Source organism: Oncorhynchus keta, chromosome 27 (assembly GCF_023373465.1).
Source record: "Oncorhynchus keta strain PuntledgeMale-10-30-2019 chromosome 27, Oket_V2, whole genome shotgun sequence".
In the NCBI taxonomy this organism is placed as follows: domain Eukaryota; kingdom Metazoa; phylum Chordata; class Actinopteri; order Salmoniformes; family Salmonidae; genus Oncorhynchus; species Oncorhynchus keta.
This window is the reverse complement of record NC_068447.1, coordinates 6,523,294-6,545,087: the sequence shown is the minus strand read 5'-3', so window position 1 is coordinate 6,545,087 and position 21,794 is coordinate 6,523,294. Positions and strand designations below refer to the sequence as shown.

General features: G+C 46.7%; 1 protein-coding gene across 3 annotated transcripts in view; it reads left to right on the top strand.

Moving 5' to 3' along the window:
• The first annotated feature begins 2,477 nt into the window (after positions 1 to 2,477).
• Positions 2,478 to 21,794, top strand: part of LOC118379938 (alpha-enolase) — a 36,746-nt gene continuing 17,429 nt past the window's right edge. For 2 of the 3 annotated variants that reach the window (XR_008082209.1, XM_052481358.1), the window contains exons 1-3: positions 2,478 to 2,622; positions 8,634 to 8,728; positions 20,983 to 21,078. Coding sequence is in view for 2 of the 3 variants with exons in the window: in XM_052481358.1 (XP_052337318.1) it covers positions 8,644 to 8,728; positions 20,983 to 21,078 (181 nt within the window). In the remaining variant the exon portion in view is untranslated. Of the gene's footprint in view, positions 2,623 to 8,633; positions 8,729 to 20,982; positions 21,079 to 21,230; positions 21,290 to 21,794 lie in introns of all 3 variants that reach the window. The other variant, XM_052481359.1, reaches the window with a different exon arrangement.

Sequence of the window (21,794 nt, the reverse complement as noted above, 5' to 3'; positions counted from 1 at the left end):
CTGGTCATGATCACAGCTGCATGACAGTAGGCTGGTCATGATCACAGCTGCATGGCAGTAAGCTGGTCATGATCACAGCTGCATGGCAGTAGGCTGGTCATGATCACAGCTGCATGGCATTAGGCTGGTCATGATCACAGCTGCATGACAGTAGGCTGGTCATGATCACATCTGCATGACAGTAGGCTGGTCATGATCACAGCTGCATGGCAGTAGGCTGGTCATGATCACAGCTGCATGACAGTAGGCTGGTCATGATCACAGATGCATGGCAGTAAGCTGGTCATGATCACAGCTGCATGGCAGTAGGCTGGTCATGATCACAGCTGCATGGCAGTAGGCTGGCCATGATCACAGCTGCATGACAGTAGGCTGGTCATGATCACAGCTGCATGACAGTAGGCTGGTCATGATCACAGCTGCATGACAGTAGGCTGGTCATGATCACAGCTGCATGGCAGTAGGCTGGTCATGATCACAGCTGCATGGCAGTAGGCTGGTCATGATCACAGCTGCATGGCAGTAGGCTGGTCATGATCACAGCTGCATGACAGTAGGCTGGTCATGATCACAGCTGCATGACAGTAGGCTGGTCATGATCACAGCTGCATGGCAGTAGGCTGGTCATGATCACAGCTGCATGGCAGTAGGCTGGTCATGATCACAGCTGCATGGCAGTAAGCTGGTCATGATCACAGCTGCATGGCAGTAGGCTGGTCATGATCACAGCTGCATGACAGTAGGCTGGTCATGATCACAGCTGCATGGCAGTAGGCTGGTCATGATCACAGCTGCATGACAGTAGGCTGGTCATGATCACAGCTGCATGGCAGTAGGCTGGTCATGATCACAGCTGCATGGCAGTAGGCTGGTCATGATCACAGCTGCATGGCAGTAGGCTGGTCATGATCACAGCTGCATGACAGTAGGCTGGTCATGATCACAGCTGCATGACAGTAGGCTGGTCATGATCACAGCTGCATGACAGTAGGCTGGTCATGATCACAGCTGCATGACAGTAGGCTGGTCATGATCACAGCTGCATGGCAGTAAGCTGGTCATGATCACAGCTGCATGGCAGTAGGCTGGTCATGATCACAGCTGCATGACAGTAGGCTGGTCATGATCACAGCTGCATGACAGTAGGCTGGTCATGATCACAGCTGCATGACAGTAGGCTGGTCATGATCACCGCTGCATGGCAGTAGGCTGGTCATGATCACAGCTGCATGACAGTAGGCTGGTCATGATCACAGCTGCATGGCAGTAAGCTGGTCATGATCACAGCTGCATGGCAGTAGGCTGGTCATGATCACAGCTGCATGACAGTAGGCTGGTCATGATCACAGCTGCATGACAGTAGGCTGGTCATGATCACAGCTGCATGACAGTAGGCTGGTCATGATCACCGCTGCATGGCAGTAGGCTGGTCATGATCACAGCTGCATGACAGAAGAGATCCATAGAAGGGAAAACACACTATGCTGCTATTGGCCTTCCAGGAATCAGAGAGAAATGGGACAGAGATGGGTTTAATTTAGTGAGTGCGCATGATGATTCATCCATGAAATCCTCTTCAAAAAAATGCTTGGCAGATAGAATAGCATAATCATACGTGAACGTCATAAATAATAGTCAGGTCTCATAATTGAATTTGTACATCATGCATTCACATGATACACTGTACACATTATACTTTGCATGTGAAATGTTGTCCTACAGTGAAACTATAATTTTTAAAAAAATGTACGAGGCCTAATTTGGATTAGGAAGATTTTCCACAGTAGACTATAAACATCTTTATGACAAGTTAACGGGAGTGGAGTCCACTCCTTTATTAGAATCAATAGCTTTATATGGTAGACCTGTAATGAAGGCGGTACTAGATGTATAGACTGTTACGTAATAAATACATCACTGTGTTAATATACTTCTGGGAGGAAAACGTTAACATTAGTACAGTCTATCAAGCAGCATAAACTCTCTACCCCACACAGTGAGTGAAATGTGCCAGGTCGCAGTTGCAAATGAGAACTTGTTCTCAACTAGCCTACCTGGTTAAATAAAGGTGAAATAAATTTTAAAAAAATGACGTGCCTCGCCCTCATTTGGACCCGGGCCTAGGACACTGAAACACAGGCTGCAAACTGACGTTGAGGCAACAACAAAAAAAGCTGCGTCTATCTAACGACCCATCCTGTGTCGTTGTAGAGATCCGCATCTGATATGATCTCTGCACGTATTCAAAATATGCATCGTCACATCGCCCTTTTCCTTTCCCACTCGTGTTGGATCAATTCAACAACTTGTAGCCTATACATTTCTTCTGCACTTGTGTTTTTTTATAGGCATGTTATCCTTTACGTTTGAGGGGTGATGCTGGAGTATAGAAACCTCCGCATCCATTCTCCAATCTAATTGTCAGTCTTGGCATCACTTGTGAACGTGCAGTCCGACTCGCACCCTCCTGCCACGTGGTTTCCATCCCAGCCAATCAAACGGCGAGGAAGAATGTCTTCCTGATTCGGTCCATTTATCAGCATCGCGGACTGTGACGACCGCCTTCTCTGTCGACCGAACGAGAGACAACACTACCCTTGCACACAGTTAGGCCAGATAAAGGTAAGATGAAGGCCTTCTATTTTCTATTATTTTGCGGAATTCGTAGATTTTTTTTTGTAATGACTATAATTGTCTCAAATCGTTTAAAATATCCGCTACTTTTGCATTATTTGTCTGATGCCATTGTAGACCCTACATTATTTCCCCGTTAAAGTATCATCAGAAATGCAAAGTGGTCTCATAAAGTGTTATACATTTGTCTTTTGCCTTTTCTTTTTCAAGCTATTAATGACTTTCCTAGTTAAATAAAGGTAAAATAAATTAATGACATGATGGTGCCTGGCCACGGTTTGCAGCTTGGTAGCTTGTCTATTTTTAACCCGTCCCGTCAGCTGGCGAGATGTCACTCCATTTAGAAACGGCAGTGAGGGGGAAAATGAAAAGGCGTCAAGTTGCAACCACACAGCTAGATAACAGTGTTTTATCACTACTGAACTACTCTGCCACACCTTCCTGTGTGCCCTTTTTCACAGGCAAAGGCATTTCACTGTTCATTCATTGCTTGTCATGCAGGTAGCCTAGTGCTTTAGTGCTTTTGGCCAAGTAACCGAAAGGTCGGCAGGTTCGAATCCCCGAGCCGGCAAGGTGGACATAACTGCTGTTGTGCCCTTTGAGAATGGCAGTTATACCACAACAAGTGCTCCCCTGGCGCCTATGACGTGGACATGAATTTAGGCAGCCTCCCTGCACCTCCCTGATTCAGAGGGGTTGGGTTGGATGCAGAAGACACATTTTCAGATGAATGCGTTCAGTTGTGCAACTGACTAGGTAACCCCCCCCATTTCCCCGTTCACTTCTATGCAGTGAACTACAGGCCAACTACCAGTTTCTGACTGACATGGTGGACAGAATATTAAATGTAGCAATCTGTTGCAGATACAATGTAGCCAACTGTGGTTACTTTGTTGTTCCCTTTCAGAGGTGCTAAGAAATCAATGTTTCCATTGCACATGCGAAGATAAATGTTTAACAAATAGAAATTAAGCTATTTATTTAAAGTTAATCATTAAACTAGGGGAGAAAACACAGCAAAAAAAACAACATATTGTCATACCCAGAGATAAATAAATAAGAACGGGCAAAGGAACAAAGCTGAATTAAATACTTGAATGTCAAGTCTTTTATTATTTATTTCAGTGTGAGGAAGCCATTTTATAGAAGCCATTTTATAGTAGCCATTTTATAGTAGCCATTTTATAGTAGCCATTTCATAGAAGCCATTTCATAGTAGCCATTTCATAGTAGCCATTTCATAGTAGCCATTTCATAGTAGCCATTTTATAGAAGCCATTTCATAGTAGCTATTTTATAGAAGCCATTTTATAGAAGCCATTTCATAGAAGCCATTTCATAGTAGCCATTTCATAGTAGCCACTTTATAGAAGCCATTTCATAGAAGCCATTTCATAGAAGCCATTTCATAGTAGCCATTTCATAGTAGCCATTTTATAGAAGCCATTTTATAGAAGCCATTTCATAGAAGCCATTTCATAGAAGCCATTTCATAGAAGCCATTTCATAGAAGCCATTTCATAGAAGCCATTTTATAGTAGCCATTTTATAGAAGCCATTTTATAGAAGCCATTTTATAGAAGCCATTTTATAGAAGCCATTTTATAGTAACCTATCAGCAGGTTCAACTCTGTCTTTCTCCGTCTCTGCACACTGAGACAACAGGGAAAAAACTCATTGCCGTTATACATGTTAACTACATGTTATAAGTAATGTGTTATAGCTGTGTTATCGTAGCTACCACACAAATCACGTTCTGTTTCTTTCAAATGTCAGGTGACATTAGGTGTTTTTGTTGCCCAACTGTAGGCTGAACATGAGTCCTGACCAGTGTTGTGAGTGCTATAGAGAAGACAATCCTGTCTGTGTGCATTTATGCTTCTGTCTATGTGGGTTGACATTGACCCTTGTTCTTCTCTCTGTGCTTTGTCATCCAATGGAAAGTTTCCACATCGTGGACATTTAACACCGGATCATTTTACGTTGTTCCAGTAAGGGGTCGGTTGATGGAGAGTCTGTCTGGTTTTAGTGGCTTAAAGGCTGGAACATGGGGCTTCATTCATCAGGGAAAGTCCGATAAAACCGATGAACAGAAAATCCATAGTCTGTGTGCAGAACAGTCTAGTACAGACAAAAGGGTAGGGCCTCGATCTAGTCTAAAAATCAAATAAAAAAAAACAGTGACTTAAAATCTATCACTCCTGTTATTACATTTACATTTACATTTAAGTCATTTAGCAGACGCTCTTATCCAGAGCGACTTACAAATTGGTGCATACACCTTATGACAACCAGTGGAACAGCCACTTGCATCTAAATCTTGTTGGGGGGGAGAAGGATTACCTACCCTTACTTACCCTATCCTAGGTATTCCTTGAAGAGGTGGGGTTTCAGGTGTCTCCGGAAGGTGGTGATTGACTCCGCTGTCCTGGCGTCGTGAGGGAGTTTGTTCCACCATTGGGGGCCAGAAGCGAACAGTTTTGACTGGGCTGAGCGGGAACTGTACTTCCTCAGTGGTAGGGAGGCGAGCAGGCCAGAGGTGGATGAACGCAGTGCCCTTGTTTGGGTGTAGGGCCTGATCAGAGCCTGGAGGTACTGAGGTGCCGTTCCCCTCACAGCTCCGTAGGCGAGCACCATGGTCTTGTAGCGGATGCGAGCTTCAACTGGAAGCCAGTGGAGAGAGCGGAGGAGCGGGGTGACGTGAGAGAACTTGGGAAGGTTGAACACCAGACGGGCTGCGGCGTTCTGGATGAGTTGTAGGGGTTTAATGGCACAGGCAGGGAGCCCAGCCAACAGCGAGTTGCAGTAATCAAGACGGGAGATGACAAGTGCCTGGATTAGGACCTGCGCCGCTTCCTGTGTGAGGCAACTCTGCGGATGTTGTAGAGCATGAACCTACAGGAACGGGACACCGCCTTGATGTTAGTTGAGAACGTCAGGGTGTTGTCCAGGATCACGCCAAGGTTCTTAGCGCTCTGGGAGGAGGACACAATGGAGTTGTCAACCGTGATGGCGAGATCATGGAACGGGCAGTCCTTCCCCGGGAGGAAGAGGAGCTCCGTCTTGCTGAGGTTCAGCTTGAGGTGGTGATCCGTCATCCACACTGATATGTCTGCCAGACATGCAGAGATGCGATTCGCCACCTGGTCATCAGAAGGGGGAAAGGAGAAGATTAATTGTGTGTCGTCTGCATAGCAATGATAGGAGAGACCATGTGAGGTTATGACAGAGCCAAGTGACTTGGTGTATAGCGAGAATAAGAGAGGGCCTAGAACAGAGCCCTGGGGGACACCAGTGGTGAGAGCGCGTGGTGAGGAGACAGATTCTCGCCACGCCACCTGGTAGGAGCGACCTGTCAGGTAGGACGCAATCAAGCGTGGGCCGCGCCGGAGATGCCCAACTCGGAGAGGGTGGAGAGGAGGATCTGATGGTTCACAGTATCGAAGGCAGCCGATAGGTCTAGAAGGATGAGAGCAGAGGAGAGAGAGTTAGCTTTAGCAGTGCGGAGCGCCTCCGTGATACAGAGAAGAGCAGTCTCAGTTGAATGACTAGTCTTGAAACCTGACTGGTTTGGATCAAGAAGGTCATTCTGAGAGAGATAGCGGTAGAGCTGGCCAAGGACGGCACGCTCAAGAGTTTTGGAGAGAAAAGAGAGAAGGGATACTGGTCTGTAGTTGTTGACATCGGAGGGATCGAGTGTAGGTTTTTTCAGAAGGGGTGCAACTCTCGCTCTCTTGAAGAGGGGAGGGACGTAGCCAGCGGTCAGGGATGAGTTGATGAGCGAGGTGAGGTAAGGGAGAAGGTCTCCGGAAATGGTCTGGAGAAGAGAGGAGGGGATAGGGTCAAGCGGGCAGGTTGTTGGGCGGCCGGCCGTCACAAGACGCAGATTTCATCTGGAGAGAGAGGGAGAAAGAGGTCAGAGCATAGGGTAGGGCAGTGTGAGCAGAACCAGCGGTGTCGTTTGACTTAGCAAACGAGGATCGGATGTCATCGACCTTCTTTTCAAAATGGTTGGAAGTCATCTGCAGAGAGGGAGGAGGAGGGGGGAGGATTCAGGAGGGAGGAGAAGGTGGCAAAGAGCTTCCTAGGGTTAGAGGCAGATGCTTGGAACTTAGAATGGTAGAAAGTGGCTTTAGCAGCAGAGACAGAGGAGGAAAATGTAGAGAGGAGGGAGTGAAAGGATGCCAGGTCCGCAGGGAGGCGAGTTTTCCTCCATTTCCGCTCGGCTGCCCGGAGCCCTGTTCTGTTATGTATTGGAGAACATAGTCCATTTCACCTGCAAAAAATACTGAATATAGAGCCTCGATATGGTCTAAAATCTCTATTCTCCAAACATGTTTGAAATGTGTGGTGCTAACTGGGATGTTTCATAGTAGGGTAATGTTTGGGACATTACAGACTTCACCGTAAAGGTATACTAAGTACTGAAATGGTGTTGAACCAAAAGTTGTGCTGTAGTTCCCCTGCAAAGTGGGTACATATACCTGCCAAAGCCTAGGCAATGTCATGTGTGTGTCAGCTAGTAATTTGCTTTGTCATATTGGGCAAAAAAAAAAAATGCTTGGATGCAGCATGCAGCAATTGATTTAGGCCTACGACAAAACATGATTCAGCAGAAAGCATTGGTGAAGTAACATGTCAGGCAAAGTCTGCATCTTAACCCAGGGGTCATTTGACCAAGTCATGCTGCAGAGATCGATGCTTCAGCCCCGTGGAGCCCCACCCATACATATTTTACAAGGACGCACCCATGCTTTGGCAAAACGCAGACTGCAGCAACTGTGTAGAGGTTGTGCTGACATCGCATGACATTGTCTACAGTATTATCAGGTCTGTCAACTCATTTCCCCATAGCAGTGGGTACATAGGTACAGTCCGTGGACGTTCATGTTGACTTTATGATTTTGTGTTTTATGCTTTTGTTTTTTTTGTACCTTAAACTTTTCTGTTTTATACTGTTGAATGCTGTCATTGAGCATTTCAAATATTGCCACATTTCTGTCCTGACTCGCTGTCATGACTTCAGACCTCGATCCTCACTGAGGGCTGGTCTTCAACATTTACCTCTACCCCATCCTCCTTTCTCTCCTCGCTCTCATCCTCCTCTCTCCCATCCTCCTCTCTCCCATCCTCCTCTCTCTCCCATCCTCCTCTCTCTCCCATCCTCCTCTCTCTCCCATCCTCCTCGCTCTCCCATCCTCCTCGCTCTCCCATCCTCCTCGCTCTCCCATCCTCCTCTCTCTCTCCTCTCTCTCCCATCCTCCTCTCTCCCCCTCTCTCCTCTCCCCCCTCTCTCCTCTCCCCCTCTCTCCTCTCTCCCATCCTCCTCTCTCTACCATCCTCCTCTCTCTCCCATCCTCCTCTCTCTCCCATCCTCCTCTCTCTCTCACCCTCCTCTCTCTCCCCCTCTCTCCTCTCTCCCCCTCTCTCCTCTCTCCCCTCTCTCCTCTCTCCCCCTCTCTCCTCTCTCCCCCTCTCTCTTCTCTCCCCCTCTCTCCTCTCTCTCCCCATCCTCCTCTCTCCCCCTCTCTCCTCTCTCTCTCCCCCTCTCTCTCTCCCATCCTCTCTCCCATCCTCTTTTCTCACCTCTCTCCCATCCTCTTTTCTCACCTCTCTCCCATCCTCCTCTCTCTCTCTCATCCTCCTCTCTCCCATCCTCCTCTCTCCCATCCTCCTCTCTCCCATCCTCCTCTCTCCCATCCTCTTTTCTCACCTCTCTCTCATCCTCCTCTCTCTCTATCATCCTCCTCTCTCTCTCTCATCCTCCTCTCTCTCCCATCCTCCTCTCTCTCTCATCCTCCTCTCTCTCTCATCCTCCTCTCTCTCTCTCTCTCTCCTCCTCCTCTCTCTCTCTCTCATCCTCCCTCTCTCTCTCATCCTCTCTCTCTCTCTCTCATCCTCCTCTCTCTCTCTCTCTCTCTCTCCTCTCTCTCTCTCATCCTCCTCTCTCTCTCACATCCTCTTCCTTACTTGTCTCTCCTCTCTTCTCTCCTGTGTAGTTCCAGAACCATGTCGATCCTGAAGATTCACGCTCGTGAGATTTTTGACTCCCGTGGAAACCCCACCGTGGAGGTCGACCTGTACACCAAGAAAGGTAAGAAGAGGTTATACTAGAGCAGGACTATCTGTACACTTTGTTCTCTGTAGGGTCAGGGTTCAACTTTGTTCTCTGTAGGGTCAGGGTTCAACTTTGGGTGCATGTTGTCCATAGCACAATTCTCTCTAAGGGGGCCAGTTTTCATAGTTTAAGCAACATTGCATGCATGCACATTGCCTAGGATATATTTAGCAACTGTTTTTTAAAATGTATTTTATTTATTTAACCTTTATTTAACCAGGCAAGTCAGTTAAGAACACATTCTTATTTTCAATGACAGCCTGGGAACAGTTCAGGGGCAGAACGACCTCGTCAGCTCGGGGGTTTGAACTCACAACCTTCCGGTTACTAGTCCAACGCTCGGACTAGGCTAGGCTACGCTGCCGCCCCAACTGTCTGCGGTTATCAGATGTAGGATAACGCTAATTATGGAAACACTGTTTGGGTCTTTTGATGTAAAAATAAATGAATTAATACACGTCAAATAACACCATTTGTCCCGTTTAAATAAGCTTGTTGACCAATCAGGACCTGGCATGCAGACAGTTGACTGCATGCCACATAATCATTTAACACGTTCATTACTTTTTTTTTAAACGTAGCTATTGAACATTGATTACACTAATAATAATAATAATAATAATATATGCCATTTAGCAGACGCTTTTATCCAAAGCGACTTACAGTCATGTGTGCATACATTCTACGTATGGGTGGTCCCGGGAATCGAACCCACTACCCTGGCGTTACAAGCGCCATGCTCTACCAACTGAGCTACAGAAGGACCACCTATCACTCAAAATGTCACATGTCACAGCGATTCACCGATCGGTATGCTTTGTTGCTGGTAAAGTTTTGTCTCGTGCACCTGCCGCATGACCTGAGACACTCTTCCCCCCAAGCTCTGGACGGTGCTGGTCAGAAACAAAGCTAGCTAGCTGATGGATGCAAACAATGTCCTTCTCCAAAAACATAGCACTACGACATCATCTGTTTCAGTAGCTATAGTTAGCTAGCTAACTATCTAGCAAGGTGTCATCATCTAAAATACCCATCGTTTATAAGACAGTTCGTATTTGATTAATGATGGTCAAACCCATCTATGTGAAGCTAGCCACAGTAAGGATTAGCCACAATATTGACATTTGCGGTTCGCCTTCAAAATAAAAGTTGCTTTATTATTGAAAGCGATGCAAATTAATACAAATAGTGGAATCATGCCATAATGCAATAGGTTGGAATGTTATATAAATTCAACAAAATAAAATAATTTGTTAATTGGACAAAAATCTTTTGAAATCACACTGTGTCTGTAATAGACTTTAGAATTGTACTGAGGGCATATTTATTTCACTGTACAGCCTTATACCTATGGATTGTGGATCAATGACATGGTGCATCAGTCTTGAAACTAGCATAGACAACAACAACAACTACCTGGTTGGAAAACAGTGATGCACTAAACACACAACCCTGTCTTTGGGCATGTGGGGAAGGGTTCTTTAAATGTAACATCCAATCAAATTAGGTTTGAACGGCTCCCAGGGGCCCATTTAACCCGTTTTTGCAATAGAAAATTCTCCAGACCTCCAAGGAAGGTGTGACAACGACGTGATTTTGGAGGTATGGCAACACGAGGCTAGCTGCAGGCTAGTCCCTCTCTGACTGACAGAGTGAGTTAGCTGCAGGCTAGTCCCTCTCTGACTGACAGAGTGAGTTAGCTGCAGGCTAGTCCCTCTCTGACTGACAGAGTGAGTTAGCTGCAGGCTAGTCCCTCTCTGACTGACAGAGTGAGTTAGCTGCAGGCTAGTCCCTCTCTGACTGACAGAGTGAGTTAGCTGCAGGCTAGTCCCTCTCTGACTGACAGAGTGAGTTAGCTGCAGGCTAGTCCCTCTCTGACTGACAGAGTGAGTTAGCTGCAGGCTAGTCCCTCTCCTACTGACAGAGTGAGTTAGCTCCAGGCTAGTCCCTCTCCTACTGACAGAGTGAGTTAGCTGCAGGCTAGTCCTTCTCTGACTGACAGAGTGAGTTAGCTGCAGGCTAGTCCCTCTCTGACTGACAGAGTGAGTTAGCTGCAGGCTAGTCCCTCTCTGACTGACAGAGTGAGTTAGCTGCAGGCTAGTCCCTCTCTGACTGACAGAGTGAGTTAGCTCCAGGCTAGTCCCTCTCTGACTGAGTGAGTTAGCTCCAGGCTAGTCCCTCTGACTGACAGAGTGAGTTAGCTGCAGGCTAGTCCCTCTCCTACTGACAGAGTGAGTTAGCTGCAGGCTAGTCCCTCTCTGACTGACAGAGTGAGTTAGCTGCAGGCTAGTCCCTCTCCTACTGACAGAGTGAGTTAGCTCCAGGCTAGTCCCTCTCTGACTGGCAGAGTGAGTTAGCTCCAGGCTAGTCCCTCTCTGACTGAGTGAGTTAGCTGCAGGCTAGTCCCTCTCTGACTGACAGAGTGAGTTAGCTCCAGGCTAGTCCCTCTCTGACTGAGTGAGTTAGCTCCAGGCTAGTCCCTCTCTGACTGACAGAGTTAGCTGCAGGCTAGTCCCTCTCTGACTGACAGAGTGAGTTAGCTCCAGGCTAGTCCCTCTCTGACTGAGTGAGTTAGCTCCAGGCTAGTCCCTCTGACTGACAGAGTGAGTTAGCTGCAGGCTAGTCCCTCTCTGACTGACAGAGTGAGTTAGCTGCAGGCTAGTCCCTCTCTGACTGACAGTGAGTTAGCTGCAGGCTAGTCCCTCTCCTACTGACAGAGTGAGTTAGCTCCAGGCTAGTCCCTCTCCTACTGACAGAGTGAGTTAGCTGCAGGCTAGTCCCTCTCTGACTGACAGAGTGAGTTAGCTGCAGGCTAGTCCCTCTCTGACTGACAGAGTGAGTTAGCTCCAGGCTAGTCCCTCTCCTACTGACAGAGTGAGTTAGCTCCAGGCTAGTCCCTCTGACTGACAGAGTGAGTTAGCTGCAGGCTAGTCCCTCTCTGACTGACAGAGTGAGTTAGCTCCAGGCTAGTCCCTCTGACTGACAGAGTGAGTTAGCTGCAGGCTAGTCCCTCTCTGACTGACAGAGTGAGTTAGCTGCAGGCTAGTCCCTCTCTGACTGACAGAGTGAGTTAGCTGCAGGCTAGTCCCTCTCTGACTGACAGAGTGAGTTAGCTCCAGGCTAGTCCCTTTCCCTCAGCCGGTTGCAGATACAATGTAGCCAACTGTGGTGACTTTGTTGTTCCCCTTCAGACATGTCGATGAAATCAATACTGCTATGTTTCCATTTGCACATCGACAATGGAATAGACATAGTGCACATTTACTAAAGATAAATGTTTAAATAAATAGTGTAATTTCCTATCTGTTAGAGTTATTAAACTAGGTTGAACACACAGCGAAATAGTTCTTGGCATACCCAGAGATAAATGAAAAACAGGCATTCCAATACTTGAATATGTCTTTTATTATTTATTCAATTGCACAAGACATTTTATTGTAGCTATTTAATCGTAGCCTGTCAGCAGGTTCTATCCCTCCATCTCCAATCTGACACTTCTGGTTCCCAAATGGCACCCTATTCCCTATATAGCGCACTACTTTTGCCTACTACTTTCAGTGCACCCCTATGAGCCCTGGTCAGAAGTAGTAGTGCACTATATATTGAATAGGGTACTATTTGAGATGGAGCCGTGGATACTTACAGTACAGAGTTCACAGGTCGGACTCTGTAATACCTAGAGGCCTAAAAGAGGCAGGGATAATACTTATTATAAACTGGGTGATTCCAGCCCTGAATGCTGATTGGCTGACAGCTGTGGTACATCAGACCGTATTTCAAGGGGATTGCAAAACGTATATTTTTACTGCTCTAATTACGTTTGTAACCAGTTTATAATAGCAATAAGGCACCTCAGGGGTTTGTGGTAAGAACAGCCCTTTAACCGTGGTCTATTGGCCATATACCACACCCCCTCGTGGTAAAAACAGCCCGTAACCCCCTCGTGGTAAGAACAGCCCTTAACCCCCTCGTGGTAAGAACAGCCCTTAACCGTGGTCTATTGGCCATATACCACACCTCCTCGTGGTAAGAACAGCCCTTTAACCGTGGACTATTGGCCATATACCACACCCCCCCGTGGTAAGAACAGCCCTTAACCGTGGTCTATTGGCCATATACCACACCCCCTCGTGGTAAGAACAGCCCTTAACCGTGGTCTATTGGCCATATACCACACCCCCTCATGGTAAGAACAGCCCTCAACCCTCTCGTGGTAAGAACATCCCTCAACCCCCCCGTGGTAAGAACAGCCCTCAACCCTCTAAGAACATCCCGTGGTAAGAACATCCCTCAACATCCCTCGTGGTAAGAACAGCCCTTAACCCCCTCGTGGTAAGAACAGCCCTCAACCCCCTGGTAAGAACAGCCCTCAACCGTGGTCTAGCCCTGGCCATATCAACCCCACACCCCCTCGTGGTAAGAACAGCCGTTTAACCGTGGGACTATTGGCCATATAGCCACACCCCCGTGGTAAGAACAGCCCTTAACCGTGGTCTATTGGCCATATACCACACCCCCTCGTGGTAAGAACAGCCCTTAACCGTGGTCTATTGGCCATATACCACACCCCCTCATGGTAAGAACAGCCCTCAACCCTCTCGTGGTAAGAACATCCCTCAACCCTCTCGTGGTAAGAACATCCCTCAACCCCCCCGTGGTAAGAACAGCCCTCAACCCTCTCGTGGTAAGAACATCCCTCAACATCCCTCGTGGTAAGAACAGCCCTCAACCCCCTTGTGGTAAGAACAGCCCTCAACCCCTCGTGGTAAGAACAGCCCTCAACCCCTCGTGGTAAGAACAGCCCTCAACCCCCTCGTGGTAAGAACAGCCCTCAACCCCCCTGTGGTAAGAACAGCCCTCAACCCCCTCGTGGTAAGAACAGCCCTCAACCCCCTCGTGGTAAGAACAGCCCTCAACCCCCTCGTGGTAAGAAACAACCCCCGTGGTAAGAACAGCCCTCAACCCCTCGTGGTAAGAACAGCCCTCAACCCCTCGTGGTAAGAACAGCCCTCAACCCCCTCGTGGTAAGAACAGCCCTCAACCCCCTCGTGGTAAGAACAGCCCTCAACCCCTCGTGGTAAGAACAGCCCTCAACCCCCTCGTGGTAAGAACAGCCCTCAACCCCTCGTGGTAAGAACAGCCCTCAACCCCCTCGTGGTAAGAACAGCCCTCAACCCCCCTCGTGGTAAGAACAGCCCTCAACCCCCTCGTGGTAAGAACAGCCCTTAACCCCCTCGTGGTAAGAACAGCCCTCAACCCCCTCGTGGTAAGAACAGCCCGCAACCCCCTCGTGGTAAGAACAGCCCTCAACCCCCTCGTGGTAAGAACAGCCCTCAACCCCCTCGTGGTAAGAACAGCCCTCAACCCCTCGTGGTAAGAACAGCCCTCAACCCCCTCGTGGTAAGAACAGCCCTCAACCCCCTCGTGGTAAGAACAGCCCTCAACCCCCTCGTGGTAAGAACAGCCCGCAACCCCCTCGTGGTAAGAACAGCCCGCAACCCCCTCGTGGTAAGAACAGCCCGCAACCCCCTCGTGCTTTATTGCTTAATTCTACTCCATCTTGTTAACCAGGAATTGGTCCTTTTTTAAAACTTTTTTTTTTCCTGGGGGAATCACTGAAGTCTTCCAATACTCTTCTTCGTGGGAATCTTGAAGTCATATTTAAAGTGTTATTGATCATACAAGCACAGACCTGTCATTTGTAATGGGATTACAATTCATTGTAAATCAATACCTTAACTTTCAAGATGTACTTAAAAAAAAAATTTTTTTTAAATGTATCTCAACCAACCTAACAATATTCAACCAACTAACTATGGGATATCCTGAATGGGATCGGGGTTTCCGCCGCCCTTGTTCAAGAGTGGAGTCCCCCTTTTTGTCGTTCTGCTCCGTGGGCTGAAAACAAAGCAGTTATTTCAATTTAATGAATGAATGTCCAGAATGTTAATGAAGCTATCTGAATTAGGCCACCGAGGAAGAGGAAAGGGGTGGGGGGGGTTGAGGGGTTGAGATGAAGACATGTTGGATTTAACATGGGCTTGAAATCCCCCCAAAAAAGGGAACGCGTTTTCCATTTGTCTTGCTCTCTTTTGACAGTTTGTAGGAAGGTTGCTAGGTGCTCTAAGCTAGTAGCTTCACGGTTTCTAGTTTAGGATGGACCAGCCTGATTTGGCATTGGAGGCGTCCCTAATGATGCCGTATTACCTTTATACTGCTCCAGAGCCCAAAGGGATTCCCATAGGGCTCTGTTCAAAAGAATGTCATTATGAAGAGAATAGAGGGCAATTCGGGATACACTTTGTGTTGTCTGCTGCTGTATAAATAGGATTGGATTGTTGGAGCATGCAGATGTAATGTGTCTCTGCTCTATAACACAAAAGGGGTTTGAATTACAGTCGTTACTAGACAGGCTGCATCGTCCTTGTGTTTTCTATTTTCAGATCCAGTACTAATCCTCTGGGATGAGAGTGCCTGTACTCACTGGAAATACTCTTTCAGTTTTCATCTATTTTGTTTTATTTTTTTATCAGCAGAGGTCAGAAGGGACAGGATGGCAGCCGTCGAAACGCTTTCGTTTGTTCTGGTCTCTGCTGCTAAAAGAAACACATTCAATTCAAAACGTAAAACGTAAGAAGAAAAAATATTTCAGTGAGTCCCGTTTTTTTCCTTTCTTCAAGTATATTATTTTTTTTTGATTTGTTAAAAAAGTTAGAAATATCCAATAAATGTCGTTCCACTTCATGATTGTGTCCCACTTGTTGTTGATTCTTCACAAAAAAATACAGTTTTATATCTTTATGTTTGAAGCCTGAAATGTGGCAAAAGGTCGCAAAGTTCAAGGGGGCCGAATACTTTCGCAAGGCACTGTATGTTATTTTTTTGAACCCGGCACCCAAAGACCTTTTATTTCAACAAACATTTGAGCTCATTTCTCTTTCTCTGAGAGTGACTGTCACGTCCTCCGATGGGGGTTTACAACCACAAAAATAACATATTAGTATCTGGACAGAAGGGCTGCCGAGTGGTGCAGCTGTCTAAGGAGACCCTGGTTTCATTCCAGGCTGTATCTCAGCTGTCTAAGGAGACTCTGGTTTCATTCCAGACTGTGTCTCAGCTGTCTAAGGAGACCCTGGTTTCATTCCAGACTGTGTCTCAGCTGTCTAAGGAGACCCTGGTTTCATTCCAGACTGTGTCTCAGCTGTCTAAGGAGACCCTGGTTTCATTCCAGACTGTGTCTCAGCTGTCTAAGGAGACCCTGGTTTCATTCCAGACTGTGTCTCAGCTGTCTAAGGAGACCCTGGTTTCATTCCAGACTGTGTCTCAGCTGTCTAAGGAGACCCTGGTTTCATTCCAGACTGTGTCTCAGCTGTCTAAGGAGACCCTGGTTTCATTCCAGACTGTGTCTCAGCTGTCTAAGGAGACCCTGGTTTCATTCCAGACTGTGTCTCAGCTGTCTAAGGAGACCCTGGTTTCATTCCAGACTGTCTCAGCTGTCTAAGGAGACCCTGGTTTCATTCCAGACTGTGTCTCAGCTGTCTAAGGAGACCCTGGTTTCATTCCAGGCTGTATCTCAGCTGTCTAAGGAGACCCTGGTTTCATTCCAGACTGTGTCTCAGCTGTCTAAGGAGACCCTGGTTTCATTCCAGACTGTGTCTCAGCTGTCTAAGGAGACCCTGGTTTCATTCCAGACTGTGTCTCAGCTGTCTAAGGAGACCCTGGTTTCATTCCAGACTGAATCTCAGCGGTCTAAGGAGACCCTGGTTTTATTCCAGGCTGTATCTCAGCTGTCTAAGGAGACCCTGGTTTCATTCCAGACTGTGTCTCAGCTGTCTAAGGAGACCCTGGTTTCATTCCAGGCTGTATCTCAGCTGTCTAAGGAGACCCTGGTTTCATTCCAGACTGTGTCTCAGCTGTCTAAGGAGACCCTGGTTTCATTCCAGACTGTGTCTCAGCTGTCTAGGGAGACCCTGGTTTTATTCCAGGCTGTATCACAACCGGGCCGTGATTTGGGAGTCCCATAGGGCGGCGCACAATTGGTCCAGCGTCGTCCGGGTTTGGCCGGGAGTTGGCTGTCATTGTAAATAAGAATTTGTTCTTAACTGACTTAAAACTGAATCTAGGCATATGTTTAAAAAAAGATAACCTTTCTGAATTCAGACGTACTGTATACGTGTCCAAAATGCAATATGTTGCTTTGATTGTAGTTGATTGGAAAACAAGTGAAATCACTAAGACTAAATTAATCTGAATAGGTTTATTGGGCTTGACTGCTAAACTATATCAAGCATAGCTGATTTCTAGCTGATGCAGATGATTTGATAAGCCTGAACTCATGGCCTAAATCTCTCTGTGTGTCTCTGTGTTTAAGCTTTAAATCCCTCCTGATCTCAGGACCCCTGTCATTGGTTTGATCAGCCTTTTTAAAAATATATTTCGCCCAATGAGCAGTTAGAATCAAATGTACACATCCTGTATCTTTCTTGAATCCCAAATGTCTGACCTTGGTGTGTGTCTGAGCCAGCAGTCACATCCTGGATGCTGCTGTGTGTGTGTGTGTGTGTGTGTGTGTGTGTGTGTGTGTGTGTGTGTGTGTGTGTGTGTGTGTGTGTGTGTGTGTGTGTGTGTGTGTGTGTGTGTGTGTGTGTGTGTGTGTGTGTGTGTGCGCGTGTGTGCGTGTGTGTGTGTGTTACATCACATTGATCTGCTTAGCATGTGCAACCCCCTCCTCTCCTCCTCTGGGAACAAAATGTGATTAAAATAGGACCGAAGGGATACTTGCTGCTCATTGGATAATTTTGATTTCCTGTTTCCTTTTACTATGAATAACAAACAACCTTCATACTACTACAGTAGAAGTAAAAGTATTTTCCATACTGTCTTGTTCTAAAATGTATTCAATTAATTTGTGTTTCTCATCAATCTACACACAATACCCCATAATGACAAAGCAAAAACTGTTTTTTTTTAATGTTTGCAAATCTAATTTTTTTTAAATAATGAAATACCATAATTACATTAGTATTCAGACCCTTCGCTTTGAGACTCGAAATTGAGCTCAGGTGCATCCTGTTTCCATTGTTCATCCTTTGAGATGTTTCTACAACTTGTTTAGAGTCCACCTGTGGTAAATTCAATTGATTGGACATGATTTGGAAAGGCTCACACATGTCTATATAAAGGTCCCACAGTCGACAGTGCATGTCAGAACAAAAACCAGGTCATGAGGTTGAAGGAATTGTCCGTAGAGCTCCGAGACAGGATTGTGTCAAGGGACAGATCTGTGGAAGGGTACCAAAAAATGTCTGCAGCATTAAAGGTCCCCAAGAACACAGTGGCCTCTTCATTCCTAAATGGAAGAAGTTTGGAACCACCAAGACTCTTCCTAGAGCTGGCCGCCCGGCCAAACTGAGCAATCGGGGTAGAAGGGCATTGGTCAGGGAGGTGACCAAAAAACCTGATGGTCACTTTGACAGACCTCCAGAGTTACTCTGTTGAGATGGGAGAACCTTCCAGAAGGACAACCATCTCTGCTGCGCTCCAACAGTCAGGGGCCAGTGGCCAGACGGAAGACACTTCTGTAAAAGACACATGACAGCCCGCATGGAGTTTGCCAAAAGGCACCTACAGGACTCAGACCGTGGTCTGATGAAACCAAGATTGAACTCTTTGGCCTGAATGCCAAGCGCCATGTTTGGAGGAAACCTGACACCATCCCTACAGTACGGTGAAGCATGGTGGTGGCAGCATCATGTTTGGATGAAACCTGACACCATCCCTACAGTACGGTGAAGCATGGTGGTGGCAGCATCATGTTGTGGGGATGTTTTTCAGAGGCAGGGACTGGGAGACTAGTCAGGATCGAGAGAAAGATGAACGGAGAAAGGTACAGAGAGATCCTTGATGAAAATCTGCTCCAGAGCGCTCAGGACCTTAGGCTGGAGCGAAGGTTCGCCTTCCAGCAGGACAACGACCCTCAGCACACAGCCAAGACAACGCAGGAGTGGCTTCAGGACAAGTCTCTAAATTACCTTGAGTGGCCCAGCCAGAGCCTGGACATGAACCCGGTCGAAAATCTCTGGAGAGAACTGAAAATAGCTGCACAGCGAAGCTGCCCATTCAACCTGACAGAGCTTGAAAGGATCTGCAGAGAAGAATGGGAGAAACTCCCCAAATACAGGTGTGCCAAGCTTGTAGCGTCATACCCAAGAAGACTTGAGGCTGTAATCGCTGCCAAAGGTGCTTCAACAAAGTACTGAGTAAAGGTTCTGAATACTTACATAAATGTAATATTTTTTATTTTAATTTTAATACATTTGTAAAAATGTCAAAAAACTGTTTTTGCTTTGTCATTATGGGGTATTGTGTGGGAAAACGAGGGGGGGGGGGGACTATTGAATTAATTTTAGAATAAGGCTGTAATGTAACAAAATGTGGAAAAGTCAAGGGGTCTGAATATTTTCCAAATGCACTGTATATTGCCAAATCACAAAGTATGATTTTCAGGAAGGATATTTCTGGATAGAGTTTTTTTTCTGGATCTGAAATGTGGCTGGACATGGCAGTGGGCGTGGCCATTGGCTCGGTCGCCAACCAAACATTTTAGAAGCCCTCTTCTTGGCCAGCGAGACAAAATGTTGCTGTTTTAAAGCTAACTACCGGGAATTCTACACATTTTGCCGGAGAGAAAATCTCACATGTTTCATAAACAACTGGTAGACTCACAATAAAATGCGTACTTGTGGGTCCTTTTCCAACAGTGTAAGATAGACAGAGTTGAAGATTAAAAAAAATATATACAAATGTAATAATAATAATAATAAAATATTTGCAGTTTTAAAGCTAAACATTTTGCCATGGCTTATGCTGTCTGAGTGACTCAAACATTCTAACAGAAATCAATGGGGACCCCATGCTATGACAGAAATCAATGGGGACCCCATGCTATGACAGAAATCAATGGGGACCCCATGCTATGACAGAAATCAATGGGGGGCCCCATGCTATGACAGAAATCAATGGGGACCCCATGCTATGACAGAAATCAATGGGGACCCCATGCTATGACAGAAATCAATGGGGGACCCCATGCTATGACAGAAATCAATGGGGGGCCCCATGCTATGACAGAAATCAATGGGGGCCCCATGCTATGACAGAAATCAATGGGGGGCCCATGCTATGACAGAAATCAATGGGGGCCCCATGCTATGACAGAAATCAATGGGGGGCCCATGCTATGACAGAAATCAATGGGGACCCCATGCTATGACAGAAATCAATGGGGGCCCCATGCTATGACAGAAATCAATGGGGGGCCCATGCTATGACAGAAATCAATGGGGGCCCCATGCTATGACAGAAATCAATGGGGACCCCATGCTATGACAGAAATCAATGGGGACCCCATGCTATGACAGAAATCAATGGGGGCCCCATGCTATGACAGAAATCAATGGGGGCCCCATGCTATGACAGAAATCAATGGGGGCCCCATGCTATGACAGAAATCAATGGGGGCCCCATGCTATGACAGAAATCCTCCTGAATGCATCATTTAAAAGCCATAATCGTGGATCTAATATTGATGTATTAAGGTCGGTTCAGGGTTCAGGGTTCAGGGTTCAGGGTTGCAGTGACAAACATTTTGAGGATGGATATTTCTAATATTAATTAGGAAGCAATTAGGAAGCAACAGTCAATTAGGAAGCAACAGTCAGCAACAGTCAATTAGGAAGCAACAGTCAGCAACAGTCAATTAGGAAGCAACAGTCAGCAACAGTCAATTAGGAAGCAACAGTCAATTAGGAAGCAACAGTCAATTAGGAAGCAACAGTCAGCAACAGTCAATTAGGAAGCAACAGTCAGCAACAGTCAATTAGGAAGCAACAGTCAGCAACAGTCAATTAGGAAGCAACAGTCAGCAACAGTCAATTAGGAAGCAACAGTCAGCAACAGTCAATTAGGAAGCAACAGTCAGCAACAGTCAATTAGGAAGCAACAGTCAATTAGGAAGCACCAGTCAATTAGGAAGCAACAGTCAATTAGGAAGCAACAGTCAGCAACAGTCAATTAGGAAGCAACAGTCAGCAACAGTCAATTAGGAAGCAACAGTCAGCAACAGTCAATTAGGAAGCAACAGTCAATTAGGAAGCAACAGTCAGCCTCTTGCAGTGAGTCAGGAAATCAATTTAAAACACAGTAGAGATTAAAAATCCTGTGTTCTCCAGGTCTGTTCAGGGCCGCCGTCCCCAGCGGGGCCTCTACTGGTATCTATGAAGCTCTGGAGCTCCGTGACAACGACAAGACACGCTACCTGGGCAAAGGTACGCTTTTTGATTTTCCCAATGTCCTTATAGTACAAAGTCACCCTTCTTTAAAAAAAATATTTTTTTAAAATACGTTACATTTTTTTCTTTCATTTTCCATCTTCATCCTTCCTTTCTGACACTTCATCGATCTTTCCTCCTCCTGTCAGGGGTGAAAAGGGCTGTTAAATATATCAATGAGTTCTTGGCCCCAGCTTTGTGTAACCAGGTAAATGACCAGTGTGGAGGAGCAACAGGAGTAAGACACTGAAATGAACCGGAGTTGATGACTTTTGAGTGGGTTTGCTTTGATTTGGACAACTAACTGACCTCTGTCGCAGGCGTTCACAGACGATCACAGATCTGCTAAACCGTTATTACCCAGACAGCAGTAGGGTGACTATAACGGACATCTCTATTCAAGTCAGCGTTCCAAGATGGGTGGATTTAACCGGCGGGCATTTTGTCATTCTATTTCCCTCTCTCAACCCCTCCCTCCCTCTCTCAACCCTCAGCCTCCCTCAACCCCTAGGAAGCCTCCCTCTCTCAACCCCTCCCTCCCTCTCTCAACCCCTCCCTCCCTCCCTCTCTCAACCCCTCCCTCCCTCTCTCAACCCCTCCCTCCTCTCTCAACCCCTCCCTCCCTCTCTCAACCCCTCCCTCCCTCCCTCAACCCCTCCCTCCTTCCCTCTCGCAACCCCTCCCTCCCTCTCTCAACCCCTCCCTCCCTCCCT